Source organism: Rhagoletis pomonella, unplaced genomic scaffold (assembly GCF_013731165.1).
Source record: "Rhagoletis pomonella isolate Grant_MI unplaced genomic scaffold, Rhpom_1.0 Rhpom_scaffold_00002, whole genome shotgun sequence".
NCBI classification, from domain to species: Eukaryota; Metazoa; Arthropoda; class Insecta; order Diptera; family Tephritidae; genus Rhagoletis; species Rhagoletis pomonella.
The window spans coordinates 51,749,093-51,772,426 of record NW_023458556.1 but is presented as its reverse complement, the minus strand read 5'-3'; the positions used below and the strand labels follow the sequence as shown (position 1 = coordinate 51,772,426).

At 35.2% G+C, this 23,334-nt stretch overlaps 1 protein-coding gene across 2 annotated transcripts in view; it reads right to left on the bottom strand.

Moving 5' to 3' along the window:
- LOC118733785 (mucin-19-like) overlaps positions 1 to 23,334 on the bottom strand; it is a 106,241-nt gene that overhangs the window by 1,584 nt on the left and 81,323 nt on the right. The window contains exons 1-2 of one of the 2 annotated variants that reach the window (XM_036463348.1): positions 16,203 to 16,495; positions 13,544 to 14,336 (exon numbers count right to left, since the gene is read on the bottom strand). In XM_036463348.1, coding sequence (XP_036319241.1) covers positions 13,582 to 14,336; positions 16,203 to 16,320 — 873 coding nt within the window. In that variant the 5' untranslated portion in view covers positions 16,321 to 16,495 and the 3' untranslated portion in view covers positions 13,544 to 13,581. Of the gene's footprint in view, positions 1 to 13,339; positions 14,337 to 16,202; positions 16,496 to 23,334 lie in introns of those variants that run through there. The other variant, XM_036463349.1, reaches the window with a different exon arrangement.

Sequence of the window (23,334 nt, the reverse complement as noted above, 5' to 3'; positions counted from 1 at the left end):
TTCTACATTTTTCAAATTTGACCATCGATTATTGCAAACATTTCAAAGAAAGTTGTCAAATGTGTGCCATTGCTCTAAAAGTAAATTTTTTAGCGAACAAAGTGATGCCCTCTTTCTTGAAGTTAGGTAAAAACTGTTGGAGCAAGGCAATTTTGAAACGGCTTTAAATTTAGGGGAAAATAGGTTTCCCATAATCTCTTTTTGAAATTTGGCTGAGCATCCAAAGAAATATATTTTGATATTTCGTTCTTATTCTTCGCATCAAATGCGTGTAGAAGCATAAACAGACGGCAGCGTTGATCCCGATCAACTCGGGAATTAACTACAGTTGATCCGGATTAAGTCCGAGTTAGTCCGGATCAACGTTGCCGTCTGTTTATGCTTTAACTCTGGTATCCATTTATGTACATGGGTATACACAGAAATGAATTCAATATTTTATCTTCGCGAATTCGCATTGATTATTTAATAATGCAAGTCTTAAGCTTTAGTCGTGTACATATTATAAATCTGTAAAAGTTATATTTTATTAGGTATAAATTCTTTTGCTGCTAAAATTTTTCAGAAAAATATTTACTAATAAATACTACTCTGTTAATATTTAGCCTCTACTAATACGAGTATTCTTTCACTGCTCAATTTACTCCCGCAACCAAGGAAGCTAAGTAAGCATGGTACCCAAATCGAGTTGAAGATTTAATTTTGCTCAAAATCAAATTACACATTACATTGACGCATACTTACAGTGGAGTGGCCTAGGGCAAGAGAGGATATGCGTATTTGCGGATGAGTAAGGAAGCGTATACAGGAAGTACAGAAGAAATTAAGTCAATAGTATGATGGACAGCCGCTAACAAATGAATTCGGTGCCCAAGATAAGGGGGGCGTGCGTACGTAATATATGTAGCTACATGTACTCATATATGTATGTACATGCTAGGCCGTGTGCCTTTGTAGGAAGACGCATATGCAATGTTACGCTTGTAAATAAATAAGTAAGGAATAATACAATTTTAGTAAATATGATTACAGCCTTTGTTTTATCATCTGAGGGGGATTTAGCTCATAAAAAGCATAGAATGTTACGCACAAAACAAAAGTAAATTTCTTTTATTTATTTTTCTATATACCAAATATGGACATGTACTTTTTATGTTTTTTATATACATATACAGCCATAGATATATACATACATAAATACATGCTGAATTTCATGATACTCGTATTAAATGATAAATAGCAAACTAGTTGAGAATGATCAAAATGAAAAGCAGCATATTCATGCATTTCCTACACTAAGAAAAAAACGCGTTGTAAGAATGAAAATTTTTTATTTACAAGTTAAATTCTTTTGCAAGCATTTAAAATCATATGGAGTTGAAAATAAAAATATAAAAATGTTCACAATTGTTGTTGTTTGAGATTGAAAATCGCAACGTGTGTGTGAGTTTGAGTTTTGAATTTCTAAATTATATTGCTGGCAATCGTCAGCCTGCCTCCCAATGGTTTTACCATGCGTAAAATGTATTCGGCCAGGATCACTCAGGCGGTTACAGTGCCAAATAAGAAAAAAAAAAGAAGAAGTATAATATTTTTGTGCTACACTTTTGCTAAGTGTTGGCCGAACTTTTCCTCCAATTTGTGGTGTGCGTCCTGACTTTGTTCAACAAATGGAGAGACCTACAGTTTTCTTAACAGAAACACGCTCGGAGGTTTGCCATTGCGATGGTCTCACTAAGCAAGAATATTAAGTATTATAAACGGGCGGAGACTTCTTGTAATTTCAATTATAATTAGTTTATTTTTAAACAAAAATTACAAAGAAAAGTGTGCGAGTTATGTAACTTTATTTCTTATTTATTTCTCTACTAGAAATAATTGATTCAAACTACTGATGTATAGAAGATCAGCCTTCTTTTATAAACTACGATGACCGTAATTAACAAACTTTTTCACATTTAATAAAAAGTTTTATTTTGCCATAAGCACCAGGTTTTCTATAGATATAGGCCAAGTCATTTCAGCACTATCAACAGTTGCTTTTGTATTCCATAGTTTTGATAATAATCGCTAGTTGAATTTCAATATTTCCCATTTTCTATTCATGGGATGTAAAATAAATTAATACATTAAACATTTTTTAGGGGCACGTGTACAAGTAATATTTAGTTTTCTTATAATCCGCTTTTCGCATCAAACTTCTACAAGTTTTAATTTATGCAGGTTTGTCCTCTTTTCCACAACGCTGCTTCTTACAATCGAATGCATTAATAAGTAATCGCACATTTGGTTTCGGGTCGCCATTTATTTTCGCTTATGTGCGCATTTAGAGTAGCTAAAAGAAAAGTTGCCAGGCCTATTGAACCAAAATTTCTGCTGAATGCTCAAGTTAAAACAGTTATCCTAAATTTATATCTTTGAGTAGAACTTTGTACATTTTTGAACATTTTATTGAGAAATGCAAAAAGAAGTGCGATTTCACATACAAGTAACCAAAAACAAATACAATGCAGTTAGCAATTCTAATCATCAATTCGGGACGCTTAAACTGTACGAGTATAACTAAAACTGCAAATTAATTTGAGCGAATCAATTATGGAAATTTTATTTGGGTATGTTACGGGTCAAGCAAGAAAGTGAAACACTGAGCTCAGCTCTTTCAGATAATACTGGTGTGGCTGAATTTTATATGAGCGCTGTCCATACTTTTAATGTCAATGCGAAATCTGATAGGAAAACCTGGTGAGCGCTAGACAGAAAGGTAATAGACGCAGTAACCGGCCAATGTACAGTGACTCTTAGCTACTTGTTTGCAATGCATTGAGAGCAAATATTGCCAAGTTATCGGATATTAAATTACTGGATAATTATTTTCTTTTAGAATAAGTGAACTTATTTGACGACGACTTTTGTTCGACAAGTTTTAGTGTTCCTATTTTGTGCAATGGGCCAAAAGTGCCCAAAAACCCACATTTTGTGTCCAGAATTGACAAATCAGCTGATCATGCAGAATCAGCAAAAGTCCATTTTTCTAGCGTTAGGAACGCTTTCAGGACTGTTTTGGGTTCCCGAGATATCACTGAGATTTTCGAAAAAACTGAAAACGTTGTTTTACCAATTAAAAAAAAAAAAAAACAAAAGCATCGCAATTTCTGATTTACTATGGCGATTCTCTGAGTTATTTTACATAAAACTGAAGATTTCCATTTATTTTGGTATGGGTTTCTAAATGCAACGATTAGTTTATCATATTCGAGGGTTACCAGATTGATTTTTCGCGCTGAGAATCAGGGGATTTCTATCTAATCTCGGTGCTCATAATTTGCGAGTAAGTTGTCAGGGTTTGGGAAAAGTTTTAAGTTTTCCATTTATAGAAAAATATTTGTTAAAACCCTCATTTTGATATAAGAGAAAAGAGAAATGGATGCAGTTGCTTGCTTGTTTCTTCCTGTTGAAATTCAATGAAATGCAAATTAGCAAAGTCTAAACGAAATATTTTCATAAATATCGAGCGCTCCTGGTAGGGAATTTTGCTTTGCTTTAAACATGCAGAATGTTGTATTAAAAGTCTTGCCAAATACTTGAAGAAAATGGTTATAAGAAGTATTTTTCGTCTGCTGTAAAATTTGAGAAAATGGACTTTTCAGCAACTTTCTACTCTAAGCTACCGATATGTACATAACACCTACAAAAGTGCTTTCAAATGTTGAACTTGAATCACATTTCTTAATGGGGCTGGGGCAGGTTTGCTTTGCACGCCTTGCTTACTTTAATTTGCTTTGATTTACTTTGTAAACTTGCCATAACAAAGTAAGATGATGCACCGCAGTGTATCGTATCGCACCGGTAGTATCGTATCCTTTATGGGGGACAGCCGCTGCAGACTTTAGTGGACCCATAAGCTAGAAATTTATAAACCGAATCAAAGCACCTTATGCCTAAGTTAACACTTTTTTGGACCGTTTAAATATACACATATTGCATCTAGAATATCAGAGCTTTGTATTCCAACCAGCAACACGATATTTTTTTACGATAATGAAGTAATTATGTAATGGTCTAATAAATCAGTGTTAGTTTTTTTCTTCAACTAGCGCAGCGTTTTTGACTTTTCTTTTGCTTACACATTGCCATTTCAATCATGTATAGTATATTCATTTACATACGTACATATGTACATACGTACATAAGTACCCACAAACAACTGAATTCATTTCAACGTGTAAATGAACCAGAAGTAGAAAAAGAATTAATTAAGAAAAACGCTAGAAGACCTACTACATAAATACGTTGTAATCATGTAAAAATCATGAATTAAATCAATGCATATTTACACACAAATCGAATAAACATACGAACTTCTTCTTGCCATCATCAGTCTGTGCAGCAGAGTTCCTCAACCACCAATATAACTACTCGCTGCTTACCAAGTTCCTCGCAAGTAAGAGCAGATTTTAATTGAAAACTAATTGGCATGACAGGCTGTATGTATTAGCAGAAGGGCGCTAGTGTGGGTAGACCTTTGCAGACCTGGAGAAAATCCGAGTTGTGTTATAGGTTGAAAAAAATGACAAACACAAGGAAGCAATGAAAATAAATGAAGAAAGAGTGCGACGAAGCGAACTAGCAGAAAATTAACTTATGCTTTCAGTACTTTTGCATTTTATTGGAAAATAAACTAGAAATACATAACCACAATAAATAAATAAAAAAAATATTGAGTTATGAAATGCGCCACCAAGTGTAAGTACGGGTAAGCGCTTCGGGACTGTCGCAGTTTTTGTGCGAGTTGCGTCGTTTTCTTTCGCCGCGTTTTAATTGACTTTATATTATTCTGTTTTTTTTTTCTTCTTCTTCTTCTTAATCATAACCCTGTTATGCAAACATAACTTTTAATTACTTAAAGGATATTTTGCATTTTTCATTACCCTACATTGTTAGGGTGGTGCCACAGGAATATAAAAGTGATGGATATAGTATGTAAGTATGTACGTGCTGCTTTCTTTTATTTTGCTTCTAATTTGCATTTTCGAATAGCTTTTCCATGCTGCCGATGGACTGATTGGTTTAATAATAATTACAAAAAAAGAAGTTCCAGATGGATTGCCGTGACTAAATTTTATGGGTTTTATTTATGTCACAGTGCATACAATTACAGAAAAACTACATACATATTCGTATACATATCCCTGTAGGGAAACCGCGAACTGGTGAACCGAATTTATAGGTCCATACTAGATCTTTATCGCCAAAAGCGAACTAGTCCGATAGTAACTAAGTAGATCGTTCAAAAGCAGCGAGATCTGGTACCTAAAAATAAAGGATGCAGAACGAACTAGATCTCATATCGTCGGTGATACTGCAAAACTTTCTATGTTACTTATTACCTCGGGTGTAACGATTCACAGATGCATTCCGGTGCACGTAAGATACCATCTAGGTGTCAAGGGTACTAATAGATATAGTCCGTTTTGCAGTATCACCGACGATATGGCGAATTTTGAACTAGTTCGGAACTACAGAAAAGGAGATTCAGCGGGGGGCTTGTTAACTTTAAATAGATTTTTGATTGGCGGGTTTTTCGTTCAAATATGCTTTCTGTCTGCTCTTCGCAGATGTTTTTCCATTGTTTGGTAATACAAAACTAAAATTTGTTTTAACATTTTAACATTTTGGGACCTACTGGAATCTAACCAATAACAGCAAGCACCTCTGCAAATTCAGCTACAGCCAACGGTATGTAAACGTGTTTTCAAATGCCCAATTTAATTTACATTCATTCATTCAATTTTATTTCAGATTGAAAACACATTTCTTTGCAGAAAATTTAAAATCGCTACCATGCACTATGGTCTGGAAATCATTTTTTTGCATAGATTATTAGAAACGAGATATGTCACTTAAGTTTTGTGTGTAGGCTTAGTATGCCACATAAATAATAATAATAATAGATTGGCGCTTGGCCGAGCTTCTGCTCCGATTTGTGGCGTGCGTCTTTATGTTGTCACACAAAGAGGAGGGACCTACAGTTTTACGCCGACTCCAAACGGCGATCGTATTTTAATGAGAAGCTGTTTTGCATGGCAGAAATACACTCGGAGGTTTGCCATTGCCTGCCGTGGGGCGACCGCTGTTAAGAAAAAACCACATAAAAATCGATAAAAAAAGTTATTCGCAAAAAAACATTTTTTTTCGTTCCGTTTGTTTGTTTCTTATTGTTTTCCATTGTAAATTCATTATTATTTTTTATTCATTAACTATTATCACACGGTTCGTTTCTTACCATCTTTTACCCAGCTGTTCACAAGTTTGTTGTTGCTGCAGAGGCATCATTTTGGACAGCTCATAAATATAACAGGATTGCCTTATCAAGTTTATTTTTTGAATATTTTGGACCACTTAGTTAAATTTTTTTTTGAATTTATGCAAAAAAAAATGAATTCCAGACCATAGTAAACATAAAAGACTGTTTGTTGATCGGGAAATAGGTACTCTGTAATTTAGGGAAACGAGAAATTTCTTCCATTTAATTCAAATCTAAATTTAAATTTAATGATAGTGGCTTCTTTTTCTTCAGAAATTGCACGGACATGAGACATTTTTTACAGATAATTGCCGCCGTGCGGAATAGCTTTGCCGACATTGCTTACCTACGTACCCTACTAAACTTTCACCACAAATTCAATAACTTAAGACATATTTTTTTAGAAACTTGATTAAACTGATGTAATTACATATCAACGAACTTGATACAGTTTTATGGAAATAAGGGCTATAGGCTATGAAGGACAAGGGTAGTATTTACCCAACCAAATATTATAATTAAATCTCAACGAAAAGTTAACTAAGAAGCCCCCTCCCCCCTCGCTCTACAACTTCTTCCTGAGTCCAATTTAGTCGTTAAGTAAACAAAAAAAAAAAAAAAACCAAAGCATGCAGTATAAGTGTTAAAAAAGAAAACGAACAAATTACTGTAAAATGCAAGACATGACGCAACGTATACAATGAATAAGTTGGATAGAAAAAAAAGTGCAAACTTCATTAGCTTTAAAATATTTATTGAGTAATTGGATTAAAATTTTTCTGGTGATGCGTACAATGTAAAGCAGCTTCTCCGGCTACTCAGCTATGCAAGTCAATAAAGCGTGTTGTTAATTCTGCTGCTGCTGCTGCTGTGTTTCAACTAATTTGGTTGCCTTCAATCTTGGTTCAATCTTACTCCTTTGCGTGAGTTGTAATTTATGTATAGAAAGGCGTTTTAATATTTTTTTTTGTTTCTCTTTTCAACTATAGCACGCTACGGTCTGCATTAATATTCATTTGTAATTATTTTAAATTGCTTTTTTAGAAATATTGTTTTTAGTTACTGCGTTATGGACAGGGCTGCCATTTTAGACGAAAAGTACCATTTTTGGTAAATTTGATCTAGATCGGTACAATGGTATATAACCTTCAGATTGGGCACATTTTTTAAATCTGGTAAAACGATAAATATCGGAACAAAGTAGTGGTAGACATAAGGCCCTATAAAGCTTAGTAGATAAAATGTTTAACGGATGAGGTGCCAGGCCCCACAGTACGGTAACTTAGCTGAGGGGAAACTCAACGAAAACTACTGTTCGGTGGGCTATATCCGTTTTCGTTACGCAGTAATTTTTCCCTAACTCCACCGGGAATTTCGAAAATTGAGTTATCACAAGAGTCGTAGCATCTAGGGATGACCCTGAAAAAATGTAGTTACAGAAATTGTTAAAAACAAGGCTGAAGGCAGAGACTTCATGTTAAAACAAGACGGATATCACACGTACAACCGTGTTTTGTTCATTCATTACAGTGACAAAACCGATTATTCCGAATCCAGCACTGACCTGCAAACGGATTCCAACTCTGCAATAAATTTTGCGTTTTAATAGAAATACTAAACAATACGTAGAAATATGCATTTTTAATTTACTAATGTGTAATTTTCTGGAACCAAAACTGGAATATCGACCGCTTAGCTATGCAAAAACGAAAAATGCAAATCAATACAACTTTTCGCGATCATTTTAACCATCCCAATATTTTGCGCAAATAAAAAGAGAAGAAGATATAAAGGGCTAAAGTTAATCATTTTAAATATTAATATCTTATTATTAAAAAATTAATGATGTCACAATAAAAATCATTAATTTATCTTTTAACTGATAGTCCGGGAGCTAGCGACAGTAAAAATGTGCCGATTTTATCGTCAAAGACAACATATCGGGGACTTAAATTTACTGCTGCAGATTAACACACAACAACACTTACATCGCACCGTGGCACCTTTTGGCGTGAGGAGGGTTAACAATTTGTAATAAAAAATTAAAAATAACCTTACTTTATCGTCGTTGGCCTTTTGTGTGGTTAACAATTAACATCGGTTAGAGTCCCGCTGAAGAAGTCTGATAATGAAATGTGGTGATTTCCGCAATAGTTATCACATTGATTTAGGACTCACAGTTCTTGCCGTCTGTGGACTTGGTTGGCTTAGTGTGTAAAAGTATATTCGAACGGCCATACATACATATGTATATTCAGCGAACTGTTGACAACCAAAGGAGTACGATCTTGGCTGAGAAGAGAAAAAGTTGCCAATTGTCTCTCTCCTTTCCGAAGTTACGCCAGCTTAACATACCAAGTGTGAATAAGTCTTTTGACACCTTGATCATATTATGGTTACAGAGATCATATAGTTTGGCACTATATCTTCAGTATCCTGTCAGACCTTTTCTATGGGACCTTGTGTGTTGCTAGAAGATCCTTAGTTTTGTCCGCGTTCACCGCCAGACCATTATCTCGTCGCTTCTTTTCTACGCTGGAAACGTATACTACTACATATGTATTTTTGGATTTTTTTTCTACATATTTCTGGCACAAAACTTGTCTTACTACAATCCAGCATAATCATATGCTTGTCCATTCTCATTCTTCACCATACTGTTGCTATAACATTATTTCAACTTGATGTTGTTATGCATCATCTTATCGTCATTTAAACTTCTTCGCTTAACAACAGTGCTTTGCCGTTGCTTTTAGCCCTTATTTTTCCTCTTGTTTTGTAACGCATTCCTTTATAACGTACAGTCATTGTTGGCCAATTTTTTTCGTTATTTATTGTTTGTTGCTGCAAGCAAAAATCCGTTCCTGTATATGAGCATTTGATGATGAACTCATCAACAACTCTGTGCGTGCATTGCATACGAAATTTATTTATTTTTTTTTTGCTGCGTATTTTATGTTGCATGCAGCGAGTTATTATTACTTATTTCGTTAAATTCTGAAGTTGTTTACTTGTTTTTTTTTTTTTAAGCGGAGAGGGTGCGTATTAAATTTCAAAACTTTAAAAATTGCGAGTACTTTAGAAGGGTTTTTCGATGAAGTATTATTACTTATATTATGTACAGGCATCATCACCTGAAATACCGAAAGCCATATTAGTTACTGAACCTAGCCTATCAAATTATAGTAATGGGATTAGAAAAGCCAAGCGTAGCAGCTTCCGGTCCGTTTTTGAGAGTAACTCATCGACCACGGCAGCTGTTCGCAGAAGTGAAATATCTGGATCTAATCCTGGACTCCAAACTGCTGTAATGAACTCATTTAGAGGCGACCACCTTCTAATCTACGAGAGCGCTGATGGTGTGCAAACGTGTATCAGGAAAATCCTGTGGAGTGCAGTGGCTTGGGTATCCAGGACTACTCTGGTAGCGGGTAGGTAGTCCCTCGCCTAGACTAATAGCCTGGCGTGGTTTACACATATCCGCTCTAAGACCCCTGAGTGTATTGGAGCAGGCGTATATGGCCCTAGACTGAAGCTTTCAGTTTCCGTGGGAACCTTCCCAAGCATCTTTCAAGCAGAAGTTTTTGCCATCAGTCTGTGCGCAGATCTTCGTAGGAATCATCGAAAGATCCTTATTATAAACGATGCTCAGATCATTGGAGGTCAAATCCTGGATCAATCCCTGTAGTGTAAAGAGAAGCTGAATGCCCTTGCTGAGAACAATGGTAACCAACTAATTTGGGTACCAGAGCACAAACGAGTCGAAGAAAATGAAGAAGCCGATCAGTGGGCTAGAAGAGCTGCAGCCTTGACCCCGATAAGATCTGAAACCTTCCTTGTGATAGCCCCTAACACGTAAAAGGAAGCGCCCACAAAGGAAAATACCAAACTGAGCGAACTACATTGGCGAAACCCATGCTAAAGAGATACAAGAAACAGTGTTGCCCGTTTAGCTGTTTCTCCCTATATTTAGTGTTATTCTGTGCAATTGGGAGAAAATTTGGGATAAAATATTTTCAGAGATTTTCTTAGGCAGTTTTTCAGTTGAGTTGAGTTGAGGGTACAAAAGACCTACTGGCGCAGTATTTACTCTTTTTATATCTATCTATTGTGGAGAGGTGGCGTGATATAACAATTTTATATGAACAATTTTATTGAAAAAGTTTATACGAGGCAGTGTGACCAGGTCAGCCTTTTTGAGCCTAGATTTAGTATTTACTTTCATGCCATAGCCTCAGAACTTTAGATGTAACTTACAATTTACTTTTGCACATGTTGTGGTTATGTTACCGTTATTTGCAGAAAATCGGTTTTGCGGAACTTATCGAGTTTTTAAGGTATGAATATACTGACTTATTTTAACTTTAATTTTCATGGTGTTTTTAAAAACGAATTTAGCTTAGCTTTTTGCGATCATCTGGTCACACTGATACGAGTGCATATCCATTTATTTATGTATCTTTTATAATTTGAATTGTCGCATATAATCGATTTATGTATACCAGTTACTTAATTAATCAACATCACCTGTATGTACTTCACAATCCTAAACACCATCCGCGGTGTGAATGAGTGTGGAAAATATTTATAAAATGAGTTACTGTCGCTACCGTATTTTTTTGCTGGTTGTTAAATGCTTGACTAAACTTTGTAAAGACTATCTTTAAAGCCAATTTGGTTTTGAACTTTTAACAATTTAAGTAAAACTAAAAGTGTTGATAATTTGAGTAAAATTGTAAATTAGTATGTTTATGTTGATGAATGGTGCTTTGACCTTGACTAGTCATAAAAGTAGGAATAACATTTAAAACAGTTTGGTAACAGATGATTTATTTAATTTAGCGTCGTTTCGTCGTTTTAATTGACTGTAAATAATAGCGTCAAACGATATTAATAATGGTCGAATAATGGGCATACATACCTACATATTTACGTACATACGTATGGATTTATGGATGCTTTGTGGCTTCGATTTGCATACATATTTTTTTTTAATTTAATTGTTTTTAAAAAGGGATAAAGTAGAATGTATAGAGGAACTAAATATGTGATTTTTTTATACTTTTTTCATTGAAAACTTGTTTAAGACGTCGCGAAACACGGCGGGTTAAAAAGTATCTCCAAAATACAGGGTAGAGCGCAAAGATAAAATTTTACAACAAAAACCTAATCCATACTTTACTTTACAATCTCTTCAAGATTTTTTTTTAAAAAGCTCTGTTATAATCAGTAAGAATTTTTATTCATTTGACTGAATTAAATTAAGTAAAAAATAAAAAAAATATGTGAAAATGTGAAGTGCTGCGAAAGTTACCAACTACGGGACTACATTTAATGATTTTTCAACTGGTCTACTAGTAGAAAAAGTTTGGGAACCCCTGCTTTAGACATCGGCCACTACGTAGCTCTGATTGTTCTTATAGAAACTGATCTGAAACTTTCTGATAGAATTTTCCCTTACACACATGTTAATGCTACTTTTTTGTAACTACTCGTATTTACCATATATGTATTAGAACGTATCCGAAAAATTGCATTTACATAAGCAAATACAAATCGTGTAAGAGCGCTGTTAGCATTTCAAGCTCCTGTATACCCCCTCATTATTTTTGGTACAGTTATATTGCAGTTGGTCAGTTATTGGTGCTAAAGGTTATAAAATAATCGATAGAAATTTCGGCAAATTTATTTAATAGTCATGTACTAACTTACCGGTGTGGGAAATACACAAGTGCATACATGTCTTACCTCAACTCGTTTTTATTCAAATTAGCAAGTGCTTTCACTGAATTAGTTAGCTTAATAAATGAAGTCCATGCCAATAGAGATTCAGCTTTAATATGTACATTAGAGTGGTACAATTTTTGCATGAGAAAAAAAATATTTCACCCTAGAAAACGTGGCACCCCTTAGTTTTTTTTCCTTTTGATATTTGTAACATCTATACAAACTTTCAGTTTTCTACTGCAACCAATACAGGGTGCTCAATGAACTTGAAATGCGCTATTGGAACGCTATGAAACTGGCAAAAATATTGGTGATTTTTATAAAAAGCTACTGTTGCCATGACAACTGAAGCTTGTGATATTCTTTAGGTAATTTATATTTGAAATATTCTTAGGTTACTTAACCAATATTTGATTAATATATGTACACAATACTTCTAGAGACAAATATGAGCATTACATAAGCATCCTTTAAATTTATACTTAGAAACGTAAAGTTTAGGGCCAACACCTCTTTCGGCAAGAGAAAAAAGTTTGGAAGGTGGCCCAAACCCTATCTCGGCAAAATTTTTTTTGGGTCACTCTAATGTATATATTTATATAAATACGTACATACATATGTAATACCTTACCAGCAACTTACACTTCAGCCGGCGGTCGTTACCACTCCACTGATGGATCTCCCTTACTTTAACAAAGACGTGGCCGTCTTAACAATATATATTTAGTATCGGGCATACTTCGGGGCCACTTTACAAAGTAAGTTACTTAGAATGCAGAGCAGCCTCTCGGAGTAGTTCGGCGCTTGGAAATAACTTCGGATCCACGTTATTTTGGAACTGACAACGTAAATGCGTCGTCGCAGGTGTTCATTTTGTACCTTACTAGTACATGACATTGGTCATGATGACAATTTTGGTACCGAAAACTAAAACAAAATATGGTTTACCTCGTAAAATGCTTACCTATTTTGCCAGCGGGTAAATGTATTTTATTTATTAAGATGCCTTCCCAACCTACCATTCTGATGCATAAATTTATGAAATTTTTAAGCTAATTCAAAGAAACAAGCTTTTTCAAAGGCCCACTGATGATTTTTGTACAATGTATATGTATACATACATATGTATGTATGTATAATGTCTTACAAAATAGACAAATAATGTCTTTCAAAAAGAAAATACAAGATTAGCCTAACGTCGCATACTTTATAATTATTCAGGTTCTAAGTTGCATTTCTACTTGTTGGCATCGCCATTCTGCCTGTTTTGTTTTAATTAAGATTTCTTATATGAATTCGTTTATAATACAAACCCAAATATTTATTAATTTAATTGACGTTCTTTATTCGGAATATAAAATAAAATATATAAGTACTTAGTACACATGTGTTTATCTGCGGTTATCACATTAGCAAACATATGCAAATCCGTAAGTGCAAAAATTGTATATTACGTACGTATTATAATTTTCAAAGACATTTATTCTCATCTAAACACATTGCTGCGATTGCCTCCAGTTTAGATCACTTCTAAAACTACTCTTAAATACTCATAGTGGCGGCAAGTACATTCTGCTTACATTGCTATTCAAAATTTCATTATCTGTATCCGGCGGCGATGTTTCATAGCCGTATCCACCAACACCTGCACCTACGGGTACTACACCACCCACCGATCCCAATGCTGCATCAACACCCACACTGACCACGGCATCTGTCACTGTCTCTGCATTTTGAATATCTTCCTTGCCGCCAACGCTGAGCACTTCAAACGTGCTGCTGCCAAAATTAGCGCCTACAACGCCATCGCTATCGTCCTTCGGCCTCTCTGTGGTGGAGACTTCGATTTCGAGGTCACCCGTTGTTGTTGCACTGATCGTTGGAGCTTTAGCGTCGGCTATTGACTGGAGGTTAACAACGGTAGTGTCTGTTGTCAGAATTGTCTCAGCTGTTGTGCTACTAACTGGAGCTTTCTCAGTGATAACGGAGGTTTTTGTAGTTGCAATCGGAGCTTTAGTGGTAATTGCTGGCGATTTTGTGGTTACATCTGGTGTAAAGATAACATTCGGTTCCGTTGTGGTTGTTGTTGTTGTTGTGGGATTGCGAGTACCGCCGACCGAGTTGAAGTTGAAGCCCAATCCGAAACTGCCACCGATGCTGCCACCAAAGCCGGAGAGCAGACTACTGATTAAACTCAGTTTACGACTTATGATGTCGGTTTTTAGCTGAAAGAGACCACCAGTTTCTAACGAAGCGGAGGAAGAGGAGTAAGAAGTAGCAGACGCGCTGCTATCTGTTGATGGTGCTGAAAGTGAAATGAAAAATACGGAGAACTTTTACTTAAGGAACTCACAAATTAAATCTCACAAAAATTTTGGCTAGGGAAAATCTGTTGAGTTATCTCATAACTGCAATTTGCTGGACGGGAGCATACATATGTACATGATTCAACCATGAGAGCTATTTTCAGCTCTCAAGAAAAATCGCAAGAAATATTTTTCTTTATTTCTGTTGCTTGAAAAAGTTCTTAGCTTGTGCTATAAATTTTCTTGAAGAAATAAATACACGAGCGTTTTTTTGGAAGCTGCCAACGGATTTAAGAAATTTTTATAAATGAAAATTTTCCCTTTTATATTTTTTGCATCATTTTATGTGAATTTATCGTTCGTTGGCATCTGCCATACAAATTGAATTTCTCACATTAGAATGTGTATGTGGTGTGAGAAATTCAGTTTGTATGGGAGGTGCCACGTCCCCTTTTCCAATAACTCCCATGTTTTTCCATGAGTTTGGCGTTGACATTATATATCTTTGTACTAAGTTGCATAATTGCAGATATTTGAAATTAATATCAAGTATTGTTTTACATTTTTCAACATAAATAAATAAAAAGCTAATGCTTTTTTAAAAAAATAGCCATGGATAGATCAACGCGAAATTTAATTATCTTTTATTAAAAAAAAAGAAACTTAAATTCGGTTCATACTTGGGCTTTCAAAATTGATTTGTCTACAGCAACCTTTATTGCCCCGCTGTGCGACGCGAGCTAAATGATATGCAAGTACTTTCTCTCAAAATAAATTTGCATCACGAGTGGTGAAGGAGAGAGCTTTTTTCTAAGACTTTTGTGCTAGAATAACACAAGGCTTTTGAACTATCTTGCCACCTGTGTTTCATTTGTCTTTCGAAAGACCTTTTTTACTATCTTAGCCATAATTGCCCTTTAAGAAATTCTTCTGCCCCGATGTCGGTATCCGTCTCTCCTGGATTTTCATATGAATTGCAAAATAATTTGCATAATGAAGAGGTGTAAAATCTAGAAGAAATCCTGTGATACTAGCCTTTGTATTCGTTTTGGGGTTAAAAATCATTAAATTTTCCACTACAACTGCAACTTGTTGCTTCACTACTTCTGTGCACAATAGACCTCTGATACTTGTTCCACAACTTCAATCAATATCTATACTATGTACATTAGACCAAAAAAAAGTTGCGGGTTTTCCATCTGAATTACAAAACTTATTATATTCAAATACGTCCACCAAAATATTTCGGAAAAATATTAAGATTTACGTGAGCTGGACCGGTTTGAAAATACCTGCAAAAATGGAATTTTTTATGAACAAAAATAGTTTCTTAAAGAATTTTTTTAAAACAATCCTCTCAGATGACGAATTGGTTTAAACAGCTTAAAAAATCTGCATGAAAATATTAAACTTTTTTTCGACGGAATCATAATAATGTGATTTGATTGAAGAACTATTCCAAAACTATACCATTTTAGACTTTTAATGTATTAGTGAAAAGGTATTTTTTCACTCTTTTTATTTCTTTTTTACGTTCTATTTTTTTTTTCAAATATAAACACATCTTATTTTAACAAATTTTTTAAGCCTAAACGGTTTTGTCACCTGAGGTGGGATTTTTTTAAAATCTAAAAATCTCAATTTTTGGAGGTATTTTCAAATCGGTCCAGCTCACGTAAATCTCAATATTTTTCGAAATATTTTGGTGCAAGTCTTAAAATATACATAATAGATTTTATAATTCCAAGGGAGAAACAGTACAGATTTTATTTTGTATGGGCATTGATGCAGTCTAATGTACATATGTAGATTTGTTTCCCCTTTCTCGAAATCAATATTTTATGTATCCTTACTTACACACATACCTCTTGTCGTTAAGACGAAGAATTTCGGCGGCAAAAATAAAAACGGTTTCGCCTCAGTCTGATGCCACACCAACGTGGTGGTGCTGAATAAGACTAGAATGATAGCCAACTTTGACATAATGTACCTATGCTTAACTACTCGGCTATGAGTATTCACTATTAATTAGCACCTTCAGATATATTATTACCGCCACTTTTATCAGTGAAATATTACTTTGCACTTTTACAGATTTTTTTTTTACTTCCAGGCCAACGTCTTTAGCGTTCGCATAATAGTTTGATACTGATTTTGTGCTCCTGGTCAGTTATTCACTTCAGTGGCGAAGATATTCATACCTGGAGCAAAAAGTGTGATACAGAACTGTGAAATACCTGATCAAGTAGCTAATATGTATATAATAATAACCCTGCAGCGAAAACCCAAACTAGTCAGGAAAAATACTAATGTTCAGTTAGAACTTGCTGGCTGAAACCGAACTAGTTCGAAATTGACCAGACTTGTACCATTCATTAATCTTAATTAAATCATTATTTTTTATTTTTGATCATTTTCAATTATTTTTAAATTTTTTTTATTACACGATTATAATGATTTCATTAATTTCTATTATTAGTCATCAAGGCAAACTATAGACAAAAATTAAGAATATCTAGTAACTGCTTGAATAATTTATTTATTGTACTTTTATCCAAATCTCAAATTTTAAACATTAATTATTAATTTTATAAAATTTAAAATAGAGTAGACGGAAATGTGCAAAGTTAATGAATTTAATTTAATTTAATGATAAATTTTATTTTTATTTAAGTTGACTCTAAAATTAACTAAAGTATTTATTTTATTTTTAACTAAAATGTTTTCTTTTGGATATTCAATATAATAGAAAAAGAAAAAAACATAGTATTGATTGTACCTGAGACCGTTTACTTTTAATAACACTTAATGAAAAATGCATTTAAATATTTTATTGTATATTTATGAATTCATTTTATTTTTGGACCCCCAAAGTGTTGGTTTTGGTCCATAATTGGACTACTACTTTCCTGCCTATTTTGAACTAGTATGAGACTGGTATATGTATTTCTGACCGAAATCTGACAATTGCCATCTCGTAGGACATCCCCAAGTTAAAAGTTGATTGCATGGAAAAAAAGATAGATGGCTGACTAGTTCGGCATGCGGTTCACACTAGTTGTGAGCTAGTTTACAACTAGTACATTTGACTACATGGAATAGTTTCATGACACATACTCGTACACACAAGCTAAGCAGATTTGGCCGGTCTTCTACTTTATAAATAATTTTATAGTTGATTGACCAGCTCATTAAAATGATTCACAAAAACAGAACGCATAGGTACTCTCATTTTTACGTTTCATGTGCAAACTTCCTGAAGCACTTGCGACGACCTTCACTCATCGGTCAATAAATACGCCGCTCACAAACGCACCCAACTACTTGCGGCTGCCGCTTGCGTATTTTATGAAAAAACTAATGTACGTACTACATATATGTATGTATTTATGTGTATTCCCTAATATATTATGTATCTGTACATACAAAGATATGTATATGTAAGTAAGCAAGACTTAAAGCCGCTCTGTTGAGCGAAATCAATGACAAACTTGTTAGCACTAAGTATTTTTGCCAAATCTCTTTTATCTCCTTCACCTTGAATTTTTTCGTTTGTGTACTTAAAGCTCAGTTAGTCAACGACGTAGCGTAAACTTAGGTTGACGTACGTAGCAGCATATCAAATTTACTGTTGATAGAGAGAGAGAGCAGCAACGGCAACGTCACCGCCATGCGGTGATGAGCTTTGGTTAACACCGAATCCCATAAGGTAGATCGTGTCTGCGTCAACCTACGTCTACGTTACGTCGTTGACTGTTTGAGCTTTTACTCGTATTTCTTTTTATATTTAGCGCTCCACAATCCGCAAACAGAACGTTTATGCAGAGACTCTCTTTTAGCCATTTTAATTTTAGCACAAAATCTTCTCCATTTGATCTTTTTATTCTTTCCAAAGCGCACCAAGTAGAACTTTTCAGGTTTCGTAACAACATCTCAACAAAGAGATGCTATTCACACGAAAGTATTTGCATACATACATATTTACAAAGCATAAAGGTTTGACACCTTAATTCACGCACTTTTCATAGTAAATACGCGTGCGCATGCGTTACATTTTAATGGGCAGGTGGTTCACATTTTGTGTGACTTTTAACCTGCTTTCAGATTATTCTGGAATTTGTTCCAGGAAAATTTCGTGCCAATGGTAATTGACTGCTTAAAAATGTCGAAAGTTGTAAAACGTGTTGTTTGTATATGGGCAAAATTCGCCAAGTGTACCAGGAACAAAATTTTACAGCAGCATTTTGTTCAAACTCCACCACGTTGTTGCCATATTTTTTTCTACCGCGGTTTTTTGTTGTGTTATACGAGTTTCAACATGCAAAAAAATTAAAATTTTATTGCATTTTTTAGACAATGTACCATTTGTTTATTTTTTCAATCAACTTATTTCCATAGCTTACTTTCTTTGCTTTCCAACGATATATAAATTGTATTGGGCGTGGCAAAAGGACTACACGTTTTTCATAATAGAACGCACTCGGGCCCGCCTTGCATTTTTGTCGACAATAACACAAGTTTACAGAAATGAAAAAATTGTCCAACTAGCGACATTTTTATACGCAATGTAAAATTTTCCGCTGAATCCGAATACGAAATTAAAATGTAAAAGGGTAGAACAGTCTTTGAGATATAAACGAATTTCGGGTTTTTGAGATCTGAAAAAGTGCACTCACTTAATTACAATAGCAACTGATTACCTTAGAAACAACATGGTGGAGTTTAAACTAGATTCTGCCATAATTTTTTTCCCCCGCACACTTGGCGAATTTTGCCCCATATAATATATGCATATGTATTTTTTTTGTTGTAGAGGTGGCACAAAGCATTGAAAGCCAATAAGTGTTTGTACTTGCCTTTCGGCTCACCGCACTAAAAACCCATCCCTACTCCGTTTCTTTCCTTCCGTTTAACAACCGCTAGGTATTACTTCGCGGAGGGGGAGCGGCGCTTGACGCAATTTTCTTAGGATAGTGCTTCCCATATGACAAACAACGGACCAATTCTCTGTTGACTGAAGCATGATATCCACAAGGTTGTCAACCTTAAGTGGCTTCCCCCCCTTTATGCTCAAGTCGCCTTTTTGAGGACAGACGAAAAAACAATGTTCAGCGTCTTCGATTACCTGTCCTGTACAGAAAGTACGGGTCGTCTTCGTGCGTAAATCTGTGCAAGTATGCTTTAAAGCAGCCGTGTCCGGTTAGTATTTGGGTCAGGTAGAAATCAACCTCTCCATGTCTTCTGCCAAGCCATTTGCTTATACTCGGAATAAGTCTATACGTTGTTCGGAAAGCGCACCATACTCCTGAGGCACAAAGTCGGTACAGTGATCTAGCTTCCCGAGCGTAAGATTTCGTCTTCAGTGCTGTTGACCAAACTGGTGCTCCATACAGCAGAATGTTTCTAACCACACTTACATATAAAAGTCAGCGTTCTTGCTTAGGCCCCCTGACGTTAAGAATTAATCTTGACAGCCTTGTTGCTACTTTTTCCGCCTTTTCGACTGCAAATTTGATATGAGCTTTAAATGGGAGCTTAGACTCCGTCGAGGTTATTTCGGTCAATCGCTTACCCGGAGGATTGCAGAGTGTGCAGCCGTGGTTAAATCTCGTATATGTTTAGCTACTACTGCCACTGCTATATCGTCAGCGAACCCAATTATTTTTGCACCCTTTGGCAGTTTCAAACGCAGAACGCCGTCGTTGCATTCCAGAGCGTTGGCCCGAGGATGGATCCTTGTGGCACGCCACCGGTGATATTATATTTTTTGACTCCGTCGTTTGTTCCATAAATCAAAACCCGGTCGGAAAGATATTTGCTTATAATCCTCCGAAGATATGTCGGGACTTTAAACTTCTGGAGGGCGTGGAGTATTTTCTGCCAGCTTGCAGTATTAAAAGCGTTCTTCAGAGCACTACCTCTTCGAGCTGTTTAACTAACATGACCGCTCCTACAGTTGATCTGCCCTTTCTGAAACCGAACTGTATATTTGATAGTCCTCCATCTGCCTCGATCGCTGCTACTAGTCTGTTAATTATTATACGCTCTAACAATTTTCCCGTCGTGTCAAGCATACATATAGGGCGATATGCTGAAGGACTTCCTGGTGGTTTCCCAGCCTTGGGTAGAAGGACTAAGCGCTGCTGCTTCCATATATCAGGGAACATGCCTTCCGCGAAACACTCATTAAACGTGCGAAAAAATAGTTCTGGACTGGCATATTTATATACGTGTATGTATGTATGTATGTATTACGCGGTCGTTGTGGTGTAGTGGTAAGCAGTGCGCGATTCCACTCCGCAGGGCATGGGTTCAAGCCCTGGTTTAAGCAACATCGTAAAAAATTTATAAAATGGGTTCTTGAAAACCCAATCGCCGTTCGGAGTCGGCGTAAAACTGTAGGTCCCTCCCTATGTGACAACATCAAGGCGCACGCCACAAATCGGAGGGAAGCTCGACCAAATACTAACACATGTGTAAGCGCCATTCTATTATTATTATTATTATTATTATTATTATGTATTAATACGTTTATACGTTTGTCATTTCGCGAAGTTATTTCATGAAATGCACACTAAGAAGAAAGTAACAGGCTCCAGGAGATTCTAGGTTATATTGCAGTCTGGCACAATACTCATTTCCGTTATTTTTGTTTTCTTTGAAAAAGTATCCGTGAAGTGCAGAACGAAAGCGTATTCAAACAAAAAAGTTCCTCAACAAGTATATGTTTAAAGTAAACAAAACACCGCTTGGCGACAAATCGTACGTGTTTTTGTTTGAAGCAAACACTACATCGTTTTTTTTCTCAGTGTATATCCGTGTCCCTTGAATGGTTTGCAAACGAAACCTCGCAGTTACCTGTTTGTATACGGAAGTTTTCGGCTCAGCGTGGGACTATATTGCAAAGTGAGCTCTAAACACGAAGCCCCGGGTAGATTTAAAGAGTTTCCTAGTTTGGGTGTTACAGGCACCCGAAAGTTTTATACGCCCATTAGCCCTTCACTGGCTCAAAGTCGGCTGCTAATAGCCGTGCAGTCAGTGCTAGAAAATCGGGAGAGATACTAGAAAACGGGGCACCCCATAGTTTTTTCCTTTTGATATTTGTAATATCTATACCAGCTTTCAGTTTTCTACTGCAACCAATACAGGGTACTCAATGACCTTGAAATGCCCTACTGGATCGCTGTGAAACTGGCAAAAATATTGGTGATTTTTATAAAAAGCTACTGTTGGCATGACAACTGAAGCTTGTGATATTTTCATAAATGATTTAAATTTGAAATGTTCTTTGGTTACTTTTAAGTAAATTGGTTAAACCAATTGTTTGATTAATATATGTACACAGTACTTCTAGACTAAAATATGAGCATTATAAGCATCCTCTAAATGGATACTTAGAAAGGTCCCTCTTTTGGCAAGAAGAAAAATTTTGGAAAGTGTGTCAAACCCTATCTGGGAAAACATTTTTTTTGGACCACTCTAATGTATATACGTACGTACAAAAATCTGTATGAATTTCTTGGTTAAAATTCTTTCTCGGATCCATTTAAATACGATAGTACTATCGATGATTCTTTTTTTGGAGACTATCGAAGCCGATCAATCGGTTTTAAAACTATCAAAAACTATCGATGGTGCAAAGTACTTGTCAGCTTCAAACTGTTGCTGACTGCTTGCATTATGGCAGGATATGGGATTAAAAATTAGTTCTATATTGTTCAGTTAAATACTTTAATGCCTTCCGAAAGGATCAACAACGTTAGCTAGGGCCTTTCTATGTACACGCAGAAAAAAAGCATTTCCTTAAAACAGGAAACCAGTTTCCTTATTTTAGAGTTACTATTTTTTCCTTAATATTACGAAAAATTTACTCAGTTTGAGTAGTTTTTCCTAAGTTCAGGTTCCTGCTAAAAATAATGTGCTATTAATTTGAGGACGTAAATTTACTCAATAAAAGTAATAATTTTTTCAGTGGTGTTAGGACGAAGTTAATTGCTTTCCTGTCATTTGCCACTTAAAAAATAAAAAAAATTAAAAAAAAAAAAAATTTTTTAAAGTGTATATGCTCTGTTACTCGACCCTTGCATCTCTGCGACTGTTTGAGCGGCGCGACATACTTATTTCTTTCACGGCAAGTTAATTTTTCCTAAGAAGAAAGAAAATAATACTGAAAACCAAGGAATTGTGTTTTCCTTAAACTGAGTCAAATCGTTTACTCATATTAAGGCAGCCATATCTTTGGAGTCATTTCAAGGTAATATTTCCTTAGAATAAAATACTTTTTTCCCAGCATCAAGGAATGTTTTTTCTGAGTTTATGTATGTACATATGTACGTGTATTAAGGTAACGATGTAACAATATACATATATCTGAGTGAATGACAGAAAACGGATGTGTGAAAATTGCATACTACCTCTAACAAAAACAATATTGCTAGATATGGAAGAGGTAATGAAATTAGAAAATCAATAGTCTAGTAGCAGCCGAGGGTATTTAAATAGAAAAGAATACTTGAAATGAACCAAGGGAATATAGTTGAACTACGTCATACCTAATAGCAAGCACATTAATCAGCCAAAATGGTGTAAGTAGACATTTTTACGAGCGCTCTTTGGTACTCATATAACCACAAAAGCAGTTGTATGCCATATACCATATGCACATAACAACATGCCTTTGATACCTTTGAATGTGCATATGTTTACTAACGACTATCGAGAGTACATCATTTGCTAAGTGTTGCCCCAAAGTAGTGGTATTTAAGAGAAGAGGAGACTTCATGGCTGAAATATGTATGTACATACAAAAGGTATGCAGTTACTATTTAATTCCTTAACAAATCTTTAAACATAATTTTGATTCAACATTTGTCTACTGAAGGAAGATATAAAATGATGAGTTGCTTCTGCTTAAATAAAACTTAGTTGCATTTTTTATCATTTAATATTATAAAAAATTTCCTTGCACAAAAGTTAAAACACAATGTTGCACAGAAA